Raw genomic sequence first — 25,677 nt, 5'->3', positions numbered from 1 at the left:
GGCGCGAAGGGCTGTTGTGAGGGGGCTGAGGCGGGAGCGGGGCGCGAAGGGCTGTTGTGAGGGGGCTGAGGCGGGAGCGGGGCGCGAAGGGCTGTTGTGAGGGGGCTGAGGCGGGAGCGGGGCGCGGGGGGCTGTAGTGAGGGAGCTGAGGCGGCAGTTGGGCAGGTGTGGGGGGGGTTGAAATGGGAGCGGGGCGCGGGCGCCCAGGGCGAGGCGGAGGGGTGCTGACGGCGGGACTCGCCCCTCCCCGCAGCGCGGCCGAGGCGCTGGGAGCCCAGGGCGGCGGCGGGGACCTCTACTTGGAAAACATCACTCGCATCCTCGACAAGCTGCTGGACGGCTACGACAACAGGCTGCGGCCGGGCTTCGGAGGTAGAGCGAGGCTCCCGTCCCGCGCGGAGCTGGAAGGCGAGCGGGCCGGGGGCAGGGAAGGAGGGGCGGGGAGCGGGCCGGGGCCGCCGCAGGACGCGCCCCGGGCGGGCGCGGGGAGGAAAGTTTCGCGGCCCCGCCCGCACCGCCCGCCGGCTCCCGCGGGGCGGCCCCGCCCGGCGCGGCGCTCGCCACGAGGGCCCTGCCGAGGGCAGCCGGCCCCAACGTGTGCCCGTGTCCCGCAGGCGCCGTGACGGAGGTGAAGACGGACATCTACGTGACCAGCTTCGGGCCCGTGTCCGACGTGGAGATGGTAAGGGCCCGCGCCCCGCCGTCCCGCTTCCTTCCCGGGATTCATTACGGTGCCCTCTGAGGTGACCGTCATTGGAGCAGATCATGAGGCTTAATCTCCTGACAGCCTCTGGGGCCCGGCGGAGCGATCTGGCCGGGAGCTGCACAGAGCCGTTTCCCCGCGGAGTCGCCCGGGGGCAGCGGGCGGGACGCTAACGCAGCCCCTCGCGTTGAGGAGGCTGCGCGGGCGGGACGATAACGCAGCCTCTCTAACTCCATTAAGTCAGAGCTAGGGCAGCTTTACCGCTTTCTTGTAGAAAGCGGCCTTTGGGCTCTGACTCCTGCTCCTGCTCGCCGGCCCCAGCGCCTGTATTCCAGTCTGCAGGCAAGGAAGCGGGTGCCCCAAGAGGCACCCAAAAGCTTGTCCGTCTCCCTTCGTCAGAAAGTCTAGGAGAAGGCACAGCCCCGCGGGCCGGTGCCCGCGCTCGTGCCTACAAGCGTCGCTGCTGCTGCCAAGGTTTAGCTGCGTTTCCCGTCTGACACCTCTGTAGAGCACTGCTTTCTGGATGCTCAGGACAATGTTACCAAAAACCTCTAAGAAAAATAACTTAGGTTAATATTAATGTGGTCCCATAATCTTACTGAAATGGATATTTTTGACATCAGTCCTTCAGAATGTTTTCCTGGTGCACACTCGAAGTAAGCTGCCTGATAGTATGGCTTTTTCTTCTGGCAACTGAGCATTAATAGTTTGTTTTAGCATGCTGAAAGGAAACTAAACTAGACATTTGTATTTCCTTAGATCTCAGTCATTTAAATTAAATTATTTTCTCTGGGAGGACAATGAGTTTCTTCCTTATACATATAAAATTATCTGCTTATTGGTTAATTTGCATTAAAATAATAAGAAAATGGGATATTTTTCTTATAGACTGGACTTTTTTCTTTTTAGTAACTACTTAATGATAATAGGATTAAATGTCTAAATGAAATGCCATTAATGTGTATTAGGTTCGCTCATGGAGTTACTGTATGCACAGCAGCTTAGGACTGCTAGCCCTCACACATAACTCACGTACCTATTTATTTTCCATAGGAATACACAATGGATGTTTTCTTTCGTCAGACGTGGACCGATGAGAGGTTGAAATTTGGTGGGCCAACTGAAATTTTGAGATTGAACAATTTAATGGTCAGTAAAATCTGGACACCAGACACGTTTTTTAGAAATGGAAAAAAGTCAATTGCTCATAATATGACTACTCCTAACAAACTTTTCAGAATTATGCAGAATGGAACTATTCTTTACACAATGAGGTAAGAGCCTTCTGCTTTTGGTTGACATTTGTTTTTCCTGCATTCGGCAGTGTTCCTGAGTACCATTTATTTTTCAATGCCATCTACTTTAATGTATTCTAGACTTACCATTAATGCTGATTGTCCTATGCGGTTGGTGAACTTCCCAATGGATGGGCATGCTTGTCCTTTGAAGTTTGGAAGCTGTAAGTTCTTCTATATTTTTCGGCTTTATATAGTAAATATATTTGGTCTGCACATATGTGAGAAGATCAGGAGTGAGATGCCAGGACACTACTTAATGGCATAGCTGAAATTTTTTATTATATTTTTATACTAAAATCTTACTTTTTCCTCTGAGACTCAAACCTTACATAGGCATATGGATTCATTCACTGCAGGGTGACTGTTAACAGGATATTTTGCGGTTTGTTATTCTTAAAGATCTAATCAACTTGGGTCTTTTAACAAGTCTTACAAGCTGTGGTACAGTTATTACATTACTCTTAGTTTTACAAAATAAAAACATTTAGTCGATCTATTGTAATCAATGTATGTGTTTTATGACAAATTAAGAAGCAAAAGCTAGTGCTTAATGGTTCCCGCCCCAACCATTACCTCGCTATTGATTTTTTGCATTTTGTCATTAATGAGGCTAGAAACTTACTGGAGCAGGATCCATTTTTCTATGGTTATTTGAACAACAGAAAAGATTGTGCAACTCATTTTGTCAATTGCTGAAGAATTATGTAATTAGTAATAGTAATTTTTCCCTCCATAACTCAGATGCCTATCCAAAAAATGAAATAATTTATACATGGAAAAAAGGACCCCTCTATTCAGTAGAAGTACCACAGGAGTCTTCCAGTCTCCTCCAGTATGACCTCATAGGRCAAACTGTGTCTAGCGAAACAATTAAATCTAACACAGGTAAGATGTAGCCAGGTGGGARCTACTGACATTATAAAATACATCTTAAAAGATTAATGGCAATTATTTTCCATATGGAACTGAATTGGTTTATTTTCTTTTGCTAGCTTTAAAACTAAAATATGAAGAATCTAATTGTCATCTCCCAAAAGATAATTTTCAATACCCTTCTTGTAAGCATACAACTTTTCATGCAACTCCCCAGGTAAAAACAATGCATCAATTCAATAGTCTTTTCCTCTGTTTCAGAGGGGTCACTTTACCTTTTGTTATCAGCTTATTTTTATTATACAGTAGAAAACCTATTAGTGCTTTCCTTGGAACATAGCATATTGTATTTTAAGATACACCAAGATTTAAGCCTATGATGTTTATTTGTATTTTGCCAAAATAATGCTGACATAGTTGTCTCCTAACAGGTGAATACGTAATCATGACAGTTTATTTCCACTTGCAAAGGAAGATGGGCTACTTCATGATACAGATATATACTCCTTGCATTATGACAGTCATTCTTTCTCAGGTGTCTTTCTGGATTAACAAGGAGTCTGTTCCAGCCAGAACAGTTTTTGGTATGCTGCATTAAGATCTTTGCAACAGCTTTGCTTCACACATACTGTTCATTCATCACTTTCATTGCTTGTTTGTTTTTAGGTGAATATTCACTTCAGCTGCTCTATTTCCATCTCCAAAGGAAAATAGGCTACTATCTCATTCAGACATACATTCCATGCATCATGACTGTAGTCCTGTATCAAGTTGTGTTCTGGATCAACAAAGAATCTGTTCCAGCAAGAACCGTGGCTGGTATTCATGTCTTTGTTCTTCTGTCATTCACTTCATTCACTGTTTTGGATCTATTGTGTTGAACAGCTACTGTAATCCAGTGAGGATTAGCTTTAAATTAGAAAACTAGTAGGTTTCAGTGAACAAAAGTAAATACTAAAATTAAACCAAGTAGTATTCAGTCTCAGGGTCAAAATTCTTTGCTCAGAGTATTTGTTTAGCCAGCCTTGTTTGTGATGTTTTTCTTCCCACTGTGTACCTTCAGTATTTTTTCATGCACAGGAAGGGGCAATTTCAGAGAGAATGCCAACCTCTCCATCTTTCAAACAGGAATTTTCCTATTGATTTATTCCCTGTGAAACCAACAATCTGAGTGAAAGCTTTAAAAAGAGAGAAGAAAAAACATGTGGGATGGGATTCCTCTCACCTGACTATAGGTACCTCACCTAGCCTTCATTCTGGAGTGCTCTTTCTTATAGACCATCTTCAATGGTCTATAAAAGGTGTCTAAGCAACTAGCAAGGACTTTGGTTGGAAAAAGTTGGATGAGATGAGTCCTGTCCCTAGCTGGAGTTGTAATGTTAAAGGTGGGTCCATATTACATGTTTGGGCCCCTTTTTCCTTTCCGATGGTTTGAATTAACGCTCAGCACAAGCTGTGAAGCTGCGACTTTTGTTTCCCTAATTTTTCATGTGTGCTCTGCTATTATTAAAGTTCCCCACCCACTTCAGTATTGACAAACTCTGAAACTGCACTCAGCGTTAAGGGGTAAACTTTCATTGACTGCGTTTTGTTTCTAGAAGACCAATCATAAAAACACTAAGCAGAAATAACAAAGCTTGTCCAAAACTGTCTAAAATTTTCAGCCCCATTTTTCTGTTTTCTCTTAATCCAGTATTCCTATACAATGCATTCCTATTGTGAGACTTGTCTTCAGTAGCGAGTAGGCAGCTGTATGTTCCCTGAGGGTGACTGAGCACTGGAACACATTGCCCAGAGAGGTTGTGGAGTCTTCTTCCTTGGAGATATTAAAAAACCATCTGGACACAGTCCTGGACAATGTGCTCTAGGTGACCCTGCTTGAGCAGGGGGATTGGACTAGATGATCTCCAGAGGTCCCTTCCAACCTCAACCATTCTGTGATTCTCTGATTCCCTCTCCATAAATGATGCAAGTCAAAATTCAAAATAAGTTTATAATTGTAGTTAGCAACCTACAAAAGTTTGTCARAAATTATTTCAGTCAAGTGGCATTTCGTATCTGCATGCAATAGTATTCATAAAAGCATTACGAGACTGTATTGTTCCAAACTTGTGATCCAACTTTTAGGAATGCTAAGTGAACACAGCTTCCTCAGTTGCCTCTGAAGGAATATCAGCRCTCTTCTGTTCTTGAAATCCCAACTGGCATTTGGGGTGCAACCAAACATTGTTAAACACTTACTTACAAACCCAACATTAGGTATTATTTTTCAGCAATTGGGATTCCTTTTTTTAAGTTCTTGCTTAAAAATGAAAAAAAAAAATCAGCTAATATATTTTCAATGATGTCCACTGCTATTAAAGCATAAAATATATACAGGAAGTTTGGAGTACAAATACAGTGTTACCTGATTCAGCTTTATATTGCATCTCTCTAATATACAGTTACATCCACTACCCATTGAGTAAAACATATATTTGCTGCCTAGTGGGCAGTGAAAGTCAATTCTGTGTTTGAAACAATGTGCAAATAAGTCTTTGGATGATTCAGTAATAATTACATAAAGACCCTGAATCTTGGARTAATGTCTCCTAGATGTCATACTGAAGAATAAATATAGAATTAGCAACAGAACGTATTTTAAGGAAAATAGTAAAATAGACACCTTTCTCAGTATCATGGAAAATTAGTCAGGCTGGCATTTTAAAAGAATATTTCAATCCTTATTCCATTCTTATTTCTCTCAGGCACAGTCTGACTTTATAGTCCTAACTAAYTCAGAACCCCATGGGCTCCAGCTGCCTTCATCTGAGGGAAAAAAAAGGCCAAATTCTTTATGACAAAAAAAAAAAAAAGCTTTTGGCCCCAATAAGAAAGGAAAGGTTTAAAATAGAGAGGTGAATGTCCTTTCTGCATCATATTGCAAATACTTATATTACAAAGATTTTTCAGTTTTGCGTTTAAGTTGCCTTCACTGGAAGTTTGAGAGAGGAGAAATCAGTGGTAGAAGAATAACAATAGTGTGCCCAAACCAATTTCTCACACCAAAGTCGTGTAGCAACTCTGTTTCCCTCCAAAATGGATGCCAGTTATCTTTTGCAGGTAGTATCACAATAAATACTCTGAAAGTTTTGCAAAGATAGGTTACTGGTCATAAGGATCTGCTCTTCATAGACCTGTAAGTGAAATGTGGGAGATGATAGAAATATCTGAAAATACACTCTTGCGCTCTTTAAAATTGTGTCATTGGAAAGCTTCTGTATACGTATGTGTGTGTATACATATACACACACACACTTTATAAAACGTGGCATTATCAGAACCAACTTAGAATAAGAAACACGRTTCTTTGAGGCCTAATTTTTAGTCTTGCTTGTTATGTGTCAAATGCTTTGAACCCACATAACAATGGCTATTATTTCAGATTTTTATATGCCTTTATCTGATCTCTTTTAGTCTTGGCAAAAAATTCTTCTATTATTTTGCAGAGGGACATGGTCAGCTTCTACCTTCCTATCAGGTCACCTTGGGGATTTTAAATTAACATCTATTCATTAAACTGTGTTTATAATAAAGTCTCAGATGCAGAGTTTTATTTTTATTTTTTAAAGAAAAGATACATAATGCAAATACTCAAGTCTATGTTAACAGATCTTTCAGAACCTACCAAGAAGTATTCAAAGTGGTTAGACAAGGGTAAACGATCACCAGTTACACAGTTTACCAACTGTAATTTGGCATTCTGTTTGATTAAGTAGTTTTCCATAGTCCAGAACATTTGATCAATATTCACTCCATATTAATAGGAGTCTTATCTATATCTGTAATATGATAGGAGTCCTATTCCTAAGTTTAAATTCCTGCTGCAGTAAGTTTTTATTCAGGCATGAAATATATCTTTTTTTGTTATTAAATAGCACATGGACAGATTCTAATCTAATCACACATCGTATTGAAAAGTTCATTCTGGACATCTGAAATTGAAATATATCTCAATCTATTTGTACTGGTATTATAAAATGTGTATGGCAGATTTTGGGGAAGTAGAGATCCTGCTTAATTTATACCATCTCCTATTTGTATTTCATTAAAACATGTTAAGCAATGACATTGGGGCTTAGTTAACCTTAGACAGCTGGCAAGCTACACCATGTGAGAGTTGCAGAAAAAAAAAAAACTGAAAATAATCAAGTCACCCTGTCTTGATGCTGCAGTGAGATGTTACATCAGTATGCAATGACACTGCATCCTTTCCACTCAGCATCACTCATAGCRTATTGATTCATCATCAGAACATGACATTATACCTTCTTTTATTTTCCCACCTACCCTTTCCCAACTGCAGAAAAGAGCAGAAGAGGGCATTCTCCAGCTTACTGTCTTTAAATACCTGCAATTTTCAGATTCTAGTAGGCATAATTTTAAGTGAACATGAGTCATGGAGGCTTTCGTGTTACTGGATGAGTTTGCTCTTGCATTTTTTGCTTGTATCAGGCAGCAGTGGGATATAAGTACATTTCCCACGTGTTATTACTGATGTGCACTCCAAAAATAAAACAAGTAAGTCCTTCATGACAGACATGAAGAATACTATGGGACCTGTGAGCTATGTGATCAGATTTGTTGTATGAAAATACATACAGAGCTCTAGAGAAGCAACTTTTACATCCTTGCAAATCTATGACTGTGGGAGCTTTCAAATCTATATGCTGTTAGTGACTCTTACAGATCACATTCCATGATTAAAGTCAACTGCACAGAGGACCAAACTGTCTTACAGAAATATTTGTGCAATTGTCTACCACTGGTTTTAATGCAGAATTCTGCTGGATTCGATGAATGTTATGTAAGCCATGGTCTGTCTTGTACAACACCAGGGCAAAAAGAGGGTAACACTGTTAGGAAATTAGCATATATTAATCTAGATTTCTGCTGAACGTTGCATTTACTAACTCTTAGGTAAAGTAGGCATCTTTCAGAGTCTGAGCCTGAATTTTATTATACCCATGTTTTCTCAAAATTCTAAGCAGCAGCACTGTAGCAGGTAGCTGTCTTAACTTTCATTCTGCTTAATGTATTAAGGATGTTTATTCAGAGCTTGTAGATACACAAGCTACAGCACATGAATTAAGGATTTGAAATACTCAGCAATCTTGTTCGATAGGTGGGATGACTGCTAAAAGCAAAGAGGACATTTAATATATATAGGTAGATGTATTTAAGAGTAGCAAGGTTGAAGCAGAATCCTAACGCCTCCATTTTCTTTCTCTTATTTTCAAGGAATCACTACAGTTCTAACAATGACCACTTTAAGCATCAGTGCACGCCACTCTTTGCCCAAGGTGTCCTATGCTACTGCCATGGATTGGTTCATAGCTGTGTGCTTTGCCTTTGTCTTCTCTGCACTTATCGAGTTTGCAGCTGTCAACTACTTTACCAATCTTCAGACTCAGAGAGCAATGAGGAAGGCAGCCAGGGCAGCAGCACTGGCAGCAGCACTATCAGCAGCAACTGTACCGGCAGAGGACGAGATTGTCTCGGTAATTGCTTGCTTTTCTGATAATAAGCATCATATAGGAAGGAGCAGCTGAAGCAGTGAATGCAAAACAATATTAAAGTGATCTTAACCTGAATCAGGTTATGTAACCAGGTCATGTCTATTTATCAGTCAAAGAAGTTGTTCTTAACTTCAGAAAATGAAAAGACTTAGTTTATTCATACTGTTTATTTAAATTTGAGATATGATTTGCTAGAGAGATTTTTATTTAGTAAGATATTTAGTGAATGCTATTAGACTGTTACCCATAATACTCCCTTGAGCCATGCCATAGGTACTGTGGTCAGGCAGCCTTGTGGTTCTCATCTGAGAAGTCTGCAGAATTTTCAGGACACTGTACAATAGAACAAACATGTGCATTGGTCAGATGATTATGGGGTCACTGTAGTATACTGGTACATACCATAAGTGGGTCATCTAAAAGAAGAGGAATTAGCTTTTACATAAACTTGGCATCTGTTACTTTCATAAAAATCTGTGTYGGTGGAAGCTTGGGGAAAAAACATTAATTTAAAGATTAAAGATAGTTTTACTACATGTGGTAGCCAGGAAAGCTTTCTGGTATCAGAAAAAAAGTCTGTCAGAATTATTTGCAAATACTAGTCCTTATATCTTTGACTAAGTAATTAATTTTGTCTCACAACATATATTAATATATTTATCAGTACAGCCCTCCTGTTTTCAAGATCAGTTTTACTACCACCACATTTTCCAATCTGAGTGACCCTTTTGCAAAACTTCTGAGTCTGCAGTTGAACTGGGAGGTCAACCAAGAGCAACTGAGTATCAGGGCAACACCTTATCCACAGTATGATCATTCTTCCACATTTGCTTATAAATAACAGTTAAAATTATAACATTTAGGCACATTCAAACTGTTAATGGTTAATAAGCTCCATTTAATACTGAAACTAAAGCTCTACCATATCTTGCTACTGGACCTCACTGGAGCTAATCAACAAATCTTCCTCCCTTACTGTGCTTGCAAACCATGTTGTATTCTGCATACAATTTGTTTTAATGTTGAAAGAAATTGCAGAACACTGTAAGAAGACGTAATAACAAAGAAATGCATGTTATTTTCGCTAAATAATTGCTAAATAATAATAAATTGCTTCACTAAAGAAGCAATTATTTATACATTTTAACTGACAGCCCAAGAACATTTTTTTAACCATAGTTGTAATAAAGATACAAAAGAAAGTCCAACAAAATTTGAGAGGTGCTTGAAAGCAAATGTTTGTAGAATCTTGCACTGGTTTTAAAGAGAAAGCAAAAAAGTTGACTTAGTATTGGTAATACTTGCAGCATTCACATCTACACTTATTTTAACCACTGTATTACAGTTTTATAATTATATTTAAGCCATATGAAAGACAATGAGAAAAAAGAGAGCATGTATTTGTTAATATTTAGGAAATATTAAGAATACTTCCCATACCCTGCAATATCTTGACATTTGACTGAAGAGTACTGTGGATTGTATGAGCAGAATATTGTAATAGTAAAATGGTGCAAAATAAGAAAAATGGTGTATATGTTAAAATGTACTAAAACTTCATTTTTATATTCATTGTTGATTTTTTCTGAGGACAAACTATYAGCAAAATAGCTAAATAAATCACTTGACTTTATATAGCATGAGGAAAACATTGATAACAGAAACATCACTGTCTTTGAAACAGAACTGAAGTATTATTTTTAATTTGTCAGTAACTTTATTTATCATGTACTGTGCTTAAAAACCCTCTCAATATATAAGGAATATATATATAAATAATATATATTAAGGAAAATATAGATCAAGCTATTGATAAAATCTTTAATTCATACAATGCAGAAAGAGTAGAAAAGAACAATTACACATTGTTCCTTGAAAACCCTAATTCTCAGAAAGAAGCAAGAATGAAATTTCACACAAGTTATAAAAGGTAGAGGCACAGAACTGTACCATATAAAGCACTTTTAAATATACAGTGCAAGAATTACAACTTAGAGGTCTCAAAAGCAAAAGTATAAGAGGAGTCCCAAATTCTCTTGTAGACAGATTTTACCTTACTTGTTTGAGATCATTGATTCATACAGTAGAGAGAGCAATGACAGTGTCTCAAAGAGACCCTGAGGAGTTCTGCTGAATGAAAGTGAGACTGGTAGATCCCATACTAGTACTCAGTGTCCCAGACATCATGAGTTATTTTGCAGTGTTCCCTCAATACATGCAGAACCAGGAGTAAAGATTCTTTAATTTTCCAATCAAACTTTTAGTTCAGAGAACATTAAACTCAAGCTATGGTTTTTTAGCCACATACCAGAGTCAAGAACATTGTTGTTTTCACCCCCTTTTTTTTAAATGCTCAGAAATATRGCAAGCCATCATTTCAAGCGTCAGTCTGTTCTCTTACAGAGATCCAATGCCATAGCTGCTACATCATGGAGAGGAGCAACGGCCTGTATCTTTCCTATACACACCCCTTTTTCAAATTTCACTTTATCATAGTGTGGTTTCAACTTCGGGGGAGGGGGGGGAGAAGGGGAGAAAGAAAAAAAAAAAAAGACCTGTACTTGTTCCATTTAGGTCCCTGCTGAGTGATATGAAAATAGGGTCTGGACTATTCAGCACTTGCTACTGCTGGTGAATTCATAGCAGATGCTACAAAGGCCATAACCACTCCCCCCACGCCCAACTCCAAGAGGACAACTGTTGCAGAAAAAAAATACCCCTCTACAGACACCCAGATGCCCTAGAACATGAACTTGATAACTGTGGCTGCCCCAACTACTTGTGGGTGAGATTTACATGTTCTCTATATCACTGCAGACCAAGCTAAGGACAGACTACAAATTTTCTCGTGAACAAATTAATAAAACAAACAAAATAGAGAATTCAAAGGCCTTAGTCTGTCCAGTTTCCTTCTCAAGGGCTCTAGCCACAAACAAGCACAGAGCTGAACACGAGACATAACCTCCTTATTTTTTAAATCTTTTCTTGTTAGTTTTTTCAAAGTAAAATCAAGCAAAAGCCAAATATTAAAAACATGTAGGAAGCACACTGCAACAAATTCCTCAAGAAAATTATTTACAGCTAGCTAGTAACATCTAGATATAAAAAAGAAGCAAAACCAATAAAATCTAGGTCCCAGGGTAAAACCAATCTCTAAAGCAGCCCACAGTATTCGCAAAATACTGTAGTGTTCTAGTCTTGCTCAGAGCTCGTATTACCAAGGCAGCCACTTTCAAGCCACTTTTTTCTCACAGGACCAGTTCTCTCTGAGAACCCTCCTCTTTACAGTAATAGGGAAGAAAAATCAATAGGCAATAAAAATGAAGAGTACTTACAACTGAAGGAAAGAAGATGTAATCAAAATGGCTTCTAGACAGGCCAAGCTGCTTGACCCTRTTAGATTTGAAAGGTCCCATTGCCACTGCAGAAAGGCATGCTGGGAAAAAGGAATAATTATAGGATTACAGGTTTTAAGAGATTTTTCCCTTTTTTTGTGGTGAAGGCAGGGAGGAAAGGACTTAAAATGTTTGGGGATTCTGTTACAATGTGACATATAAGGATATACTGCAATTGGTGATGTAATTTCAGCTTAAACAGACTTGAACAAGCTAATTGAGTGCTAACAATGTGGCTCGTAGGCTGACTGCATGAATAACGGACCATTTCTTCAGAACTATCATCCTCTCCTGAGCTCTATGTTTCTATAGTTGCATTACTGCTCTTAGGACAGTTATGTTGAAGTAATGCACGTGGCATAATACTCGGTTTCTTTCCTGTGTATATTGCCCCTGCCCCTTCCCCCCCCAGCTTCTTCTGTTTGTCTGCCTCTAAAGTCCTTCATTACTTTTCCTTCCAGATTGCCTTTCTCTGGTGCTGCCCAATACTTATTCTTTACTGCTTGTATAATTTAAGTTTATCTTTCCTCTCCAACATTTTTTTTTCTTAATTTTTCCCCTTTTCCTCCCTCACTCTTCTTCCCAAAATGTTTTTTCCAATCCATTAGAAAAAATCTATTAGAATCCATTTCTTATACATAAAAATGTCTGCTTTATTTGCTTTTTAAAAATTTAATTAAAATCTTTGCCTTCTCTCATGCCTTGGCTTTGCTTCCTTGTTTTTCTAATCTGTAAGGTTTTTTTTTTTGCTCTATTACACAGCGTAGAAAAGTTTCTCTTCCTCTTGTAATGTTAGGATTTTTGTTTTGTTATCTTTGTGTGTATGGAAGTTGTCAAAATTTTGCTATATGAAGGGGCAGATATAGGATGAAGAACAGTGAACAGTGTATCAAAAATGTTTATTGTCTTCTTCATTTATAAAAATCAATATTTTTAGATGGAGAAAATTTCTGAAGAATGTTTAAGTTTCATTAGTTTTGGGGAGTCCGCTTGTAAAAATAAAAGTGAGATGTACTTACTGGGAATTTTTCGTGGCTGTACAACTGCCAATGAACAGTAGCAATGGTAGGAGCTACAATACGGACTGTGTTTTTAATACTGTATTACCTAACATTGCTTGAAGTGTGGTTAAAGGACATTGTGGTGGGAATATCCTTATCCTGTCTAAACTAGTAATTTCTGTAAGGCAGGAGACCCGTTCTCCATCTTTGTGTGAAACAAGCCCAGGAAGACAGGTTTAGTAGAAATGAAAATTTAAGGGAGCTGTAAAATAGTTAGTGAGAAGCTCTTGTTGCTTGAATGAGGGTCTGAACTGATCATTATAGAAGTATTTACAGAATATATTCATTTTTTTTAATTCCAAATTTAATAATTTTATCTGAAAAAAATTCAAAATACTATCAAAACTCTCTCACCCATCAGTCTAGTTAATTTTGTTCAAAATCTTGCTTTATTCCAATGAATAAACCTTTTTTCTTGCAAGTTTTTATATGCTCCAAAAAAATCTATGCACTCCAAAAATAAAAATGGCACAAGACCAAATTCTGCTCTGTTGTAGTAATGAAAGTTGGAGTAACTCTGTTGAAGTCATTGGACTACACTGGTTTAAATGAGCTGACTATGTGCTCAGTTAACTGATGACAGCCCAGCATGCCTGTTGTGGTTTCAGGAAAGCCGCTCTATTTACCACAGTTAACTGAGAGCAGAATTTGGCTTGCTCTGTCTGTCAGCTGCAGGCAATCCCTGTGTGAAATACAAACTATGGGTGTTCCACTCCAAATATGACAGCAACAAGCTGAGCACTCATCTGGACCCTGACAGAAGCTTGTTTTTATTTATATGGTGACCAAGCTTGTTGTAGTATGTCAAAACCAAACATTTATATATATATATATATGTGTGTGTGTGTGTGTATGTATGCATGCACACACACTTATATAAAGCACTGTAGCATTTAGCTTATTAATCCATTTTAAAATGTATATTATCTATATCAGTCATATTGTTTTATCATTGTGGCTTTCTTTATTCCAAGTACCCCAGTTCTGGAAATTGCAGGGGAAGGGAGATTGGTGACACCGTCTGGAGTGCACCGTTTGAAATAGTGCTCTACCAGAGCCTAATAGAGGCTCTGTGGCCTCTGAGTGCACACTGTGGGTCAAAAGACATCCTTTCCGTGCAAGAGAGTGCATGTAGAGACAAAAGATTGTTACGGTGTGGTAGTTTGATTACGGTTATGTCCTAAAGAGCTGATACTTTATCAGAAAACAGTGCACAACACTGAAATGCTGCTGGGAGAGTTTCGCTCTCCCTACAAATAGCCCTGTACCTGTGTTTCCAAATAGCGTGGCTCAGGCAGAAGAGGATTCTCGCTCTCTTTAACAACCTTTCCCAACTGCAGAGCAGCCATATGTCACTTCAGCGTAGAGGATTTGGTTTCCTATAATTACGTCAGAATATATTGAGTATGTTTAATGAGTATCCTAGTGTAGCTGAGAAGATAGCAGTTCTATTCAGATTATCAATGAACCTTTGTGAGATCGTCCTAGAAACAGCTTTGTGCACTAAAGCCTTGATTGAGAACATGGCACTTGCAAGCAAATTAGGGAGATCTTCCTGCTCCTCCACAACTGCAGATTATCAAGCACACTGTTAAAAAGAACCAACAACTTTCAATTATATTGACTTTTTGTCATTCCAACAAGGAAAGTAGATGCTGATCATTTGGTTCTGTTTGAGTTAAATATTTGTCTGATTGACAAAGCCAGAGCAGGGCAGTAAGGAAGGGTCAGAAGCAATTGAAATCTACACCAAAATACAAAAATGCAAGATAAAGAATTTTTTCCTTGGCCTTAGACATTTTTGCTGAATTTTGAAGTCTAATTCCGTACCTTTTCTTTTTTTCTAGCAATAAGAAAAAAATAAAATAAGGCAAATTATAAAATTAAGAGGGGGAAAACAACCTCTATAGTACCATTTGTGTAATTCAGTCTCTTATAGAAACCACTTCTTGCGTGTCTGTGTGCTGCAGAGATTTAACAAAGTAAAGGTACAGGTTGAATTTTGACTCCTTTTACTCTGCTCCCAAGTCAGAGTCCCATTAAGCACCTGGGATTACTCTGGACTGACACTGATAAGTTTCGGAGCAGAACCTGACTTTGAACATTAGAGTGGGAATGGTGCATTTTTCAAAGTAATACTCACTTATGCTTTCTACCTCTAATGGCTCTTTATTTTTTTTTTAATGCAAAATAAAACAGCTTTGAAGTAATGAAGTAACAGCCTCTCCCCTACCACCTTCAACATGGTAGTTGGGCTATATTTTGAGAGAGGTGAATTTCAATCCGCAAAGGTGAAGAAAGAATTTGAACATGACTTTCCCATGTTCGAAGCAAGTGATTTAACCCTTTCACCAGGGTAAAGGGCCAACAAAAAATTGTGGAGGGTAATTCCTCATAATGTGTCTAGGGAAGTAAATTTAGAATGCCTAAATAGATGCCTAAAGCTAGAGTATATGAATAACTTCTAAACTACTTTCAGCTCCTATTTATGCAGAACACTCTTTATAGATGTGTTTGTAGTGCACATTTCTTGAATCAGGCCCTGCAGATGAGATAGACAAATGACTATCTAAATTTTGGGTTATAACAAGTCTCTGAAATGCAATGGGTGCTTAACTGCATAGGACTGTCAAGACTGAGGTACATTAGTGCATGCCCAAAAGGAGATCTTGCAGATGTGGTGAACTTTCCTGCTGCAAGCTGATGCATATAGATTATTCTGTAGCTAAGCAGGGTTTTTACAGATCAAACTGTTGAACGTAGGGGCAAGTCCAAGAAGGATTTAGGTAGCTAAATTATGCTTCACTCTCTCTTCAGGAGCTAAGTAACTAGCACGTGATTTCATGCATATACTATGAATGGTTCAAGTTATTCAAACTGTATCTACTAATGAGATGTGCAGGGAAAAAGTGTGTGTGGTGAGTTTTGGACCTAATTTTGTTATGTGATATCAGCAAAATTCTATACCCATAATCCAATAAATTTAAAAAAAAAGGAGAAATAATGTTTTTGTCTAAACTTTTAAAGTTTATTCCCACCAGTCTTTTTTTACYGCATTGCACTTACAGGAAAGGGACATGATCTTAAGTGGGTAAAAGAGAGAAGTAAGGACATACATGTATGCATTAGTTAAAAGCTGGCATCTGAATGCATACATAAGGTACTCATGTTACTGCTATGCCATAAGCCGAACTGATAGCAAGAATATATATTTACAGTACAAAGGAACAGAGATCTGTAGAGAATTTTAAATATATATATTTTAGAACTATCTTGAGCAAAATAAACATAAGAATGAAATATATTTATAAATCACAATTAGCATCCATATAATAACAGAAAAAGCAGAGAAAGAATTCCATTTACTCCAAGGTTATATACTCTGTATTAGTTAAAACTGGAGGGAAAGCAATTTGCTGAGAGCTTTCTAAGATATTCTGAGCATGAGCAAATTCTGTTGATGTTGATGAGAGCTATGAGAGATAGCACCTTTATAGACAAGATGAGACTGCTTTGTGAGCTTTCTAGGAGATCAGATAGCTGAACTGCAAAAGCTTAATAGAATCCAGACTATACTTTCTAGCCTATATACCAATACCTGTCTAGTCCAATTTTATTGTGTCTCACATTAAGCAATGATCTGTTCTGTGCCACTGGGCAGTCATACATAGTGACAAGTTAAATTGTCTGATGGGAATAACATTCCATATGAGTGCGAGAGTGCTCTTTGAAATCAGAATGCAGTAACTTAAAAAATACGTTATTTCATTATGGCAGTGTCCCATGCCACTTCAGGCTTGTTGCTGTTGCTGTTTGTACAACAGTCTGTACTATTTGAGTAGTTGGCTGTGTGAACTATGCAAAACAGGAACAAGAATAGGCCACTCATTCCTGTTTTCTATCTACTTTGCTGAAGTTTCATCATGTCACTGTAGGCAGAAATCTTTGTCAAAAGGAAATGCTAAATCTAAACATAGTAAACAAATGACTGTAGCTGCTGTTCAGAACTCAGATGCCATAGAAACTACATGGTTTTCTCCCACCTCCTCCTCTTCTTGACTTAGCAGTGAATTCTAATAAGTATGGGTTGTTGTTCTGGTGCACCAGGACTAGTCTGCTGTCAGCTACCAAACTGAGAAACATCTTCATTACAAGTCTGAGGTAAATTTAGACTTTTAATTCCATACACTGGATAGCGGCAGACAAGAAAATCATCTAGACCCGACTTGCTGGATTAGCACACAGGGGTGTCAAAGACAGTGTAAAGAATTGTTCAAGGACTTAATGATTTCTGTCTACTCTAAACCATATCCTCAGCATCAGAAGAAGGGTGTCAAAGATAGTGTAAAGAATTACTCAAGGACTTTCTTAATCATTTGTATCAACTCTAAACCATATCTTCGGCATTTGAAGAGCATGGCAAGAAACTGGCATTGCTGAAACAGTAAAATGCACTCATCCTTTCTGAATATCAGAATAGGATATCTTAGATAATGAGAAGTTATTAATGGAGCAGTCTCCATTGACTCAAAGGGATCGAAACAGGTCCAAAAGTGGGACCATAAAACTGTTTTCAGCTAAGAGTCAGTGCCCTCCCCAAGTTCTGAGGATATATACCGACTCCAAAAAACTTCCCATCTCCAGCTCTTAAAGGATTTCCTGGAATGATGTCAAGATAATCTTCCTTCTATAGCAGTATTATATATAAGATTTAGAAATATTATAAGTAATGACCAATATTACCCTTTTCCAAGGTACAGACTATCATGATTGTTTTATTACCTTTGCATTCCAGAATATGTCCAATACAGAAGATTATCCACAGACCCTGTGCTATATCTGTTCTGTCTACTATTTTTAACCATCACCTCAGAACAATAACTCCTGATTCATGCTTGTGCAATGCAGAACGAATCTGACCCAGCTTATATTAGAATATTGCCAGATAAGGACTAAGATATACCTTAACAACTATCTTTTTAGGAACCATTCATTCACCACGAAAGGTCAAGCCATCATGCTGTAAAGAAAAAGACAAACTATCCTATGACTCCCACAATTCAGTTCAAAGCAGAACATGCAAGCAACTTGAATGAAAGCAGTGGCTCTGGCTCTGTCAGTCGGTCTGTTTATAGAGTGGGATTATTATGATTAGTGCAAGTGGACATGGATAACCCTTTCTCTGTTTCCGTGACACATCTGTAGATGATCCTCCATTTAAATCTCTGCTGCTTGCTGTGTAACTGGAAAATATGAAACCAAACATCTGTGTTCCAGATAGGCACATCCCCAGAATGTGAATGCCACTTAATATCCATTCAAAGCATGATACTCATCATTTAATGTGTAGATGGCAAAGCAAAAGGAAGAGGGATAAGGCAAGTGGGAAGTGTTGATGGGACGTAGAGAAAAAAGGGCAATAGATAAAAGACATACATACAGAAAGAACAATTTTTCGTGCAAATAAGATATTGTTTTTCTCTCTGCCTTTTACTGAGACTAAATTCAACTGCAAGGAATCCATCTCTCCCCAATTTCAGTTGGGTGCCAGTACATTCATCCACAAGCAGAAATTGGCATTATGTTGTAGCAATGTAACTTGCTCTCACACTTTGGCAGTAATACTGCACGCTGAGAGGATAATTCCTGTTAGAACTCTTTTTTTAAATCGTACCTGAGATTCTAGGTAGGTAGGTAGGATAGTTTTTTATCTACGACTTATGGGCCAATTACAAGTATGGGCAATGTATTTCAAAACATGCTCATCCTTTTTCTCCTAAAGATGCAGTCCTTCATCTGACTGACAAAAATCTGTTTCCATGTGTAGAAATGCTACAGGATAAATCATGATAATACTGAAAGTGGGCTACACTTAGGTAAATGTTTGTCACTAAAAGATGCACAAAGAATGACCTTGGAAATTACATACATAACTAACAGAATTTTGCTATCCTAAAACCAATTAAATGTATCTAGTCTGTTTTACAATAGATATATATACACTGTTGTATTGTAACAGTATTTGCATGTCTTAAGACTTTCCTTATCAGTTTCATTCATTCAATCATCTAATTTGGCTGACCAAAAGAGCTGCTTATTCAAACCCAGAAACACCTATCAATATTTTGCAATTTGACTGCACGACGTTTTTCATCAGTGATCTGGAAATAAGTTTTGCAGTCATTACTCCCTCGCCTATCCTTAGACTCAAGCCTAACTAAAGTGTTGCTTGTTAATGTTGCTTCTTAGAATCTAAGATACTGCTGCCCTTTAGCATAAAACTTGAGTACTTCATATCAAAACAATAAATAAAATGAGAAGGCATTCTTTACCTTCTTGTCTTCTCAGCCATCAGGCATGTCTTGTAGCTGCTGGCATGGATCTGTATTCCTCCTGGTGATCTCTGAGTGGTGGCAGTAGCAGCAGGAACTGCTAGCAAAGAAGTTTTGAAAATTTCCTCCCATTTGATACTACTGTGGAACTGAGTAAATAATATACATTATAGTAGGCATGAAATGTGTGGTAGATTCTATTCCAAAGCCATTTCTGCAACGATGAAATTTTCACTTCTTTTGTGAAAGTAAAAAAATGGCCAAATAAAACAGGTAGGTAATGAATATAGATGTTTACCTAGCAATTAAGGAGGTAAGTACTGAATGTTCCTGGGGTCTGACTAAATTCTAAGAGATTTCGTACAACTCTCTGAAGAGTAACTGGAGCCTGGCTATGAATATTGCACAAAGTATGGAAATCATGAAGTTTCATTTTACCATAAATTACACTAAAAATAGTCCCATTATAGTTAAGAGAGACTTTGTCTTCATTTGTATGCATGAAACTGCTGTAGGAATCATATATTTGAAAACTGATTTTCAGCCTAGAGGAAATTATGAGATTTTGGCATTAATATCTTCAGCACCTGTAAAGTTAGTTCCTTTCCTTTCTTTCATCAGTTTTCCAGTTTATCAACAGCTAGTTTGGGGACCAATAACAGTGTGACAACTTGGCTCCATTCAGTGAGTATTTGCCAAAGCTTATGAATGGGTTTATACAGTGAAGAATGCACTGGAGCCAGCTAATACATGCTATGTGGTTTAAAGCTGATTCACAGCTACATAAGCTTCAGTCATACCAGTGTATTGCAATTTAGGCACACAGTTACCTCCTTTTCTGTTCCTTTTAATGCTGTCTCTTCTTTTTCTTCCCTTCTTGTAGCTTCCCATTAGTAACACACTAACAACATGGAGAGCACGTATTCTTTTATCTTTTTACAGCAAATGTAAATGTACGCCACGAATGTATCTCTGTATATTTGCATTACCCAGGATTTCTTTGGGTTGTTCTATAGCACAAAAATGAAAAAAAAATTAAAAAAGAGACAGTAAGAAGCCTAATATTGCAAAACCTAGAACTGAAACTCCTGTAGCCATAAAATCAACACTTTTTTTTTTTCCTCCACAGCATTCTGACTCCAATTGTAACCTGAAGAAGCGAGTAAACTCTGTAACATCTCAGGCAGATCAGTCTCCTGAAGCCAGCATAATATCAGATATTGCATCCCAGTGTCAACCAATATCTGTTGCTCCACCAGCCCTGCCACCATCAACTATTGGAGGGACAAGTAAAATAGACCAATATTCTAGGATCCTCTTTCCAGTGGCATTTGCAGGATTCAACCTGGTATACTGGGTTGTTTACCTTTCAAAAGACACTATGGAAGTGAGTAGTAGAATTTTACAGTACTCATTTACAATATGTAATATGTTCAGTGGGCCAATATTCATTTAGTTGTTCATTTAATCTTGCAACTCCAGTTAATCAGTTCTTTGTGAGGAAAGTGATTGATATTACCTTTCTGTAAAAATCAGCTGTAGCTTCCAGCAATAATGGCACTCTGAGTACAATGCCAAAAGGTGATTTGAAGCTGAGAAGTGTAAACACTTCTACGCTATATGGCACTGAGTAGAACACAGACAATTGTGTAAGGCAGTATATGACGCCGTTCTCAGCAAATATATAAATCTTGTATATCTTCCATTTATTAATTTTCCTATCTGTAGTAAGGAATGGTAGAGCATTTGTTGAAGCAATGCAGTGAAGGAGATAAGAACCTTAATATCTCCTAAGATTTTCTCAATGAGGTAATAAGATAGCAATCTCCAGAAAAATGTTGGATGTACATTCTAAACCTTTATCAATTCTTTGATAAAATATATAAAAAGAGGGACTCTCAATTGTAACACTGACTTTTCCTGTTCCTTCAGTATAACTGAACTATTTTATGCAGATAGAACTGCTGAATTCTTTGCTTAAATTTGTTTGAATCAGGCAGTGAGATATCCTGTCTTTAGATTTGCATGAGGTCCAGAGGAGATGTGTGCCCTACAAATTGAGCATGCCTAGAATAATCAGTCAGTGATTAGCTTATTGTCAAGCAGTCATTAAACTTTAATGCTTTAATTTTCTAATTTTTCCTTTATATAAATACAGCTAATGGTGTCCCATTTTGTTGGTACAGAATATATTCATTTGCCTTTTTGCCATAGAGGTTTTGAAACTCACTATACTTTGCTGTCAGTATGATTGATACACTTAGCTTTATTTAGGACAGCTAGGGAGATAATGATTGTATTTAGACAGTACTGAATGCACAAAGTCCCTATATCAATAAAAACAGAGGCTTGCAATGTGGTATGAGTGGTGTGCAGATTATACCTTTATTTCCTAGATTAGAGGTAAAGCAGGCCAAGGGAAATCTCATGGAGAGCCACGAGATGTTGCAGTTCAAAGTAGCAAGACAATGCTGATCAGCTGACTGGGGGCATCTTGCCTCTGCTTGAAGCAGAGGCTACTAGCTGCTAATTTTGCTGATCTCTGCTACTAGTACAACCTGGAAAATGCTGTCTCTCAAAGCCGGAGTGTGCTGCCAAGCAGCTTATATGAAATCAGGAGGGCAGGAAGATAGGAGGCACTGTCTCTTACAAATGTTCCTGCAGATGTCTCTCTCAAGAGGTCACAGCTGCTAACTCCTGGCCACTCAAAATCTGTCCAATGCTAAATTTAGCATTTGTGCCAGAGACACTGATCCCTCTATTAAAATACTGACTATGTGTGCACATTACTTGTCACAATCAAGAGAAGTATCAGAAAAGCTCATGTATAATTATTACAGCTTCTGGTAGCATTTTGTTTAGGGGCCGGTTGCTCAGCTTAGGTAGCTTGCCATAACTCCAGCGATTTCATTCAACCGCTAACGCTTTGGATATAGAAATATTTAGAAGATGGCTGCCATTTTCCCTTGGTAGCTATGAAATATTTATACTGAACTGTGTATATTAATAGTTATGTTAGAACTAGCCTTTTGAAATACTTCAAAAAATAGGCCATAGTGCTGACTGTAAATACTTTTATAACATTTCACTTCTGCAAGCTCGCAAACCTGCACAAAAACTCAGAAATTGTTTTCTGTAGTAGCCTTACAGAATGACAGAAATCCAGCAGCAAGATTTAGAGAGCAGAACAGTATTGGCAGCTGGGGTATTTGAACTGATGAAGAATGTAAACAATTATGTAAAGTGTTGCTCAAGCTCTTCTTCATAAATTACATTTTCCTGTTTGTTTACTCAGTTGTAAATAGTAATGATTGTGATATACATTGCTGGGTTTCTAATTCAATATGTTGTATCAGGATTGTTTTTGCTTTAAAAATATGTATAAAAATGTTACCTTTTCCATTCAAGCAGAGGAGATACAGAAGTTAGACGAGCAAAGCATGGCATGCTTAAAGACCAGTTCAACTCAATTACAGGCTCAAGCCCAAAACATTAAGTATTTGTACAATATTACTCATAGTTATCAAACTTTATTTTGTGAAGAAAGTGCATTTTATGCAGTAGTTCTGCATAATATTAATTAGTAACTCCAAAAAAGCTAGTGTTAATTTGGCTTTTGTTTAAAAAAAAACAAAACAAAACAGCAATAGAAATCTAACCAGTTTGTTGAAATAACCAAATTCCCTCTGCACAGGTTCTTGTAGTCCAGCTGTCCAGGATTTTGATTAGCATAGTTTGGAATGTGCTTAAATGTCTTGCAGAACATCATTCACTTGAAACAAAAAGAGATTGGGGTCTCTATACAGGCCCCAATCTTAGATACACAAGAGAAAAACCTAATCTCCTCAGGAAGCTCTCTACACCGAACACAAGACTGCACTCGAGGGAGCGCATTTCTGCCTTTGACTGTGCAAGTGGCTGAGAGACAAGCCTGCTAACTTCAGTGTTTGACTGTGGTGTCACGTTTGTCACTGTGGAGATTCCTAAACTGAATAGCTGCCTACAGTCTTTGGATGGCCCATGCCAAATAAAGCAAGAAGCTTTTTTACAATCTGTCTGCTTTGTCCTGTCAGTAGAAGCAGGATATTAGCACTGGAGTCGTAGCTCATTCCAACTTATATCATTATTTTCTGGCCAGACTCTTTGACTTCAAAGGAAGTGCAAAATCTTTTTTTACTTCATGTTCTGAATCCAGAACATTGACTGGAATGAGCAGCTTTGTTAATGTAATGACACAGAGTTGCATGAGATGAGGAGCTGTCCCCTAAGCTATTTGGTAGTATTTCGGTACATTACTAAGCAGTTTTCTTACAGCTCAGGTAATAGGCCATATGTTACAGGAACGAAGAAGTCATGCTTGTGTAGTGTGTCTGATAGTATTTGTAAGACACTTTGGGATTTGTTAAGATTAAGAGTACTTTTCAAGTACATTCTCCCCCCCCGCCCCGACCCCTTTAGTCATTTTCTTATCAGAAGACTTCAGGTTAATCACCCTTTCTCATATTGTACATGTAAACTACAAGAATTACACAGAAATTCTAGGATTTGGATGTTTGTATACCGAAGAAGGCATTTCTTCTGAAATGTACACCTTTACACATTGAATGTTGTTTTTTAAAGCAGCCAGGTTGGGCAAATAGCAAGAATAGCTTTCACTGAACTCTGTATTTTTACTTCTATATGTGCTGAACCAAGTTCAACTCAGCAAATCAGGATGTTCAGTAGCAAACTTTCTTTTAAAGAAATTCCTTGTTTGTTACATTTTTAAGCAAAATAGCATTCTTTGGAAAGGACAGAAAGAATTGGCAAATTTAAGCTAAGTGCTTTTCATACATGGAGGAGATAAAATAAAGTTCTCTTCTGGCCTTCATATTTAAATAAATGGTTCTACTCTCCCATAGGATGGCTGGGAAAGCATTCTTATTCAGTAGCAGTCCACCATGCACCTTGATACTTAAAAGATGTTTCAACAGAAAAACTGGTTTGCCTTTTGGAGTAACAATAGTGTTGTAGGACAACGGTTATATTGGCAAAACTATAGAAATGAAGCTAATGTAATTCTTTGCCTGCATTTTGCTAGACAGCATGTTGTTAGAGCCTCATTTAACTGAAGGAAGACATAAAAGAAGAAAAAAAAGAAATAAATTGAAAATATTTGTATAAAATAATCCCCAGTTGAAATAACAGATGCCAGTTTTTAGACCACAGAAAATGCTGATACTCACTGTAAGCCTCTCTTTCTCAAAAGGTTTTATAACTGAAATGCTGACAGATGTTTAACTACAGCAGCATGGATGTACCATTTATAATATGAAAAAAAAAAATCAAAGCATTAAAATTATTCTAGAGGACTTGCTCCCTTATAATGTAAAGGTCAGTTAGTAATTAATTTAGATAGAAATTATGAAAACATGAGATCCCCTTGATTTGTGCATGGAAAATGTAATCTTGCCAGGCATGTTTCTGTGATGCATGTTCTTTTGTAAAGCACAATAATGCCCACCAGTCACAAAAAGCTCTACAGTAACAARCAATGCACATTTCTATAGATTAGCCAAATAAAAAAAGTTCTTGAAAGGAGAACAATCTTATCTGACAACTAGAAAAAGTTATTTTTAAAATTTCTTATACATGCATTTTTTTTAAACCTTGCTAAGTCCTTGAGCTGAATAATAATTTATGACAACGATTTTGATAGGTGAATTGCATGCTTGGTTTATTGTAATAAATTTAAAATTTGCTTCACTTAGAGTGTAAATAATACCTTTTTAATGAGAAAAATACAGGTACCCAGACTACCTTTGCCATCTCATTCACAGTGCACATGCTCTTCACACGTATTCTGACACATCTCCTTTCTAAAGTAACCTGTACCAATTTTTATACAGAATATTATATTACAGCTTTTATGTATTAAAACGTGGACTAGTGCCTGCATGGAGGGAATCAGACTAAAGAAGAAGGTGATTTAAAAGTTTTAAAGATAATCTGCAGGAAAACATTACAAGCAGAGACATCAGCTTTTATCCTTGAGGTGGGAAAGAAGGTAAAAAAGCATTGAATGTGCTAAACCTGCTGAGCATTTGGCTTCAGTATGTTCATATTCATAAAGCTTGCAAATCATATGGGAGAGTGAAGTTCAGGAGAAAATAGAGTCATTGGAATACATACTTAAAATTGAGCTTTAATGATCCAGGCAAGGAAGGTTACTTCAGATTCTGAGAAGATTCGCCCTTGTAATGCAATTCTGTTTTAAGCCTGCAGAGACAGCTAAAAAAATCGGTAACAAGTGAGGTGTGTTTGTTGATTAACTACATTGTTGACAATCTGTAACTTAAACTTCTCTCTAAACTTTTCTTTCAGTTTTTTGAACCGACTGCAATGCATCTTCGAAATGATCATCGGTCCAACTGAAGAACAGCAGAAGGTTTCAAAAAAAAAAAAAATCACTGAAGGT

The 25,677-nt window shown here is 37.8% G+C and overlaps 1 protein-coding gene across 1 annotated transcript in view; it reads left to right on the top strand.

Moving 5' to 3' along the window:
- Window positions 1-25,677, top strand: part of GABRA6 (gamma-aminobutyric acid type A receptor alpha6 subunit) — a 25,958-nt gene extending 281 nt beyond the window's left edge. Inside the window, exons 2-10 of the mRNA XM_026091363.1 lie at window positions 254-372; window positions 615-682; window positions 1,757-1,977; window positions 2,080-2,162; window positions 2,743-2,886; window positions 3,306-3,458; window positions 8,155-8,414; window positions 20,350-20,607; window positions 25,584-25,677. Of these exons, the coding sequence (XP_025947148.1) occupies window positions 254-372; window positions 615-682; window positions 1,757-1,977; window positions 2,080-2,162; window positions 2,743-2,886; window positions 3,306-3,458; window positions 8,155-8,414; window positions 20,350-20,607; window positions 25,584-25,634 (1,357 nt within the window). The 3' untranslated portion in view covers window positions 25,635-25,677. The remainder of the gene's footprint in view (window positions 1-253; window positions 373-614; window positions 683-1,756; window positions 1,978-2,079; window positions 2,163-2,742; window positions 2,887-3,305; window positions 3,459-8,154; window positions 8,415-20,349; window positions 20,608-25,583) is intronic.

This window comes from Apteryx rowi, unplaced genomic scaffold (genome assembly GCF_003343035.1).
Source record: "Apteryx rowi isolate R43461 unplaced genomic scaffold, aptRow1 scaffold_90, whole genome shotgun sequence".
NCBI classification, from domain to species: Eukaryota; Metazoa; Chordata; class Aves; order Apterygiformes; family Apterygidae; genus Apteryx; species Apteryx rowi.
Note: the sequence above shows the minus strand (reverse complement) of the source record. Positions and strands in the feature narration are given on the sequence as shown.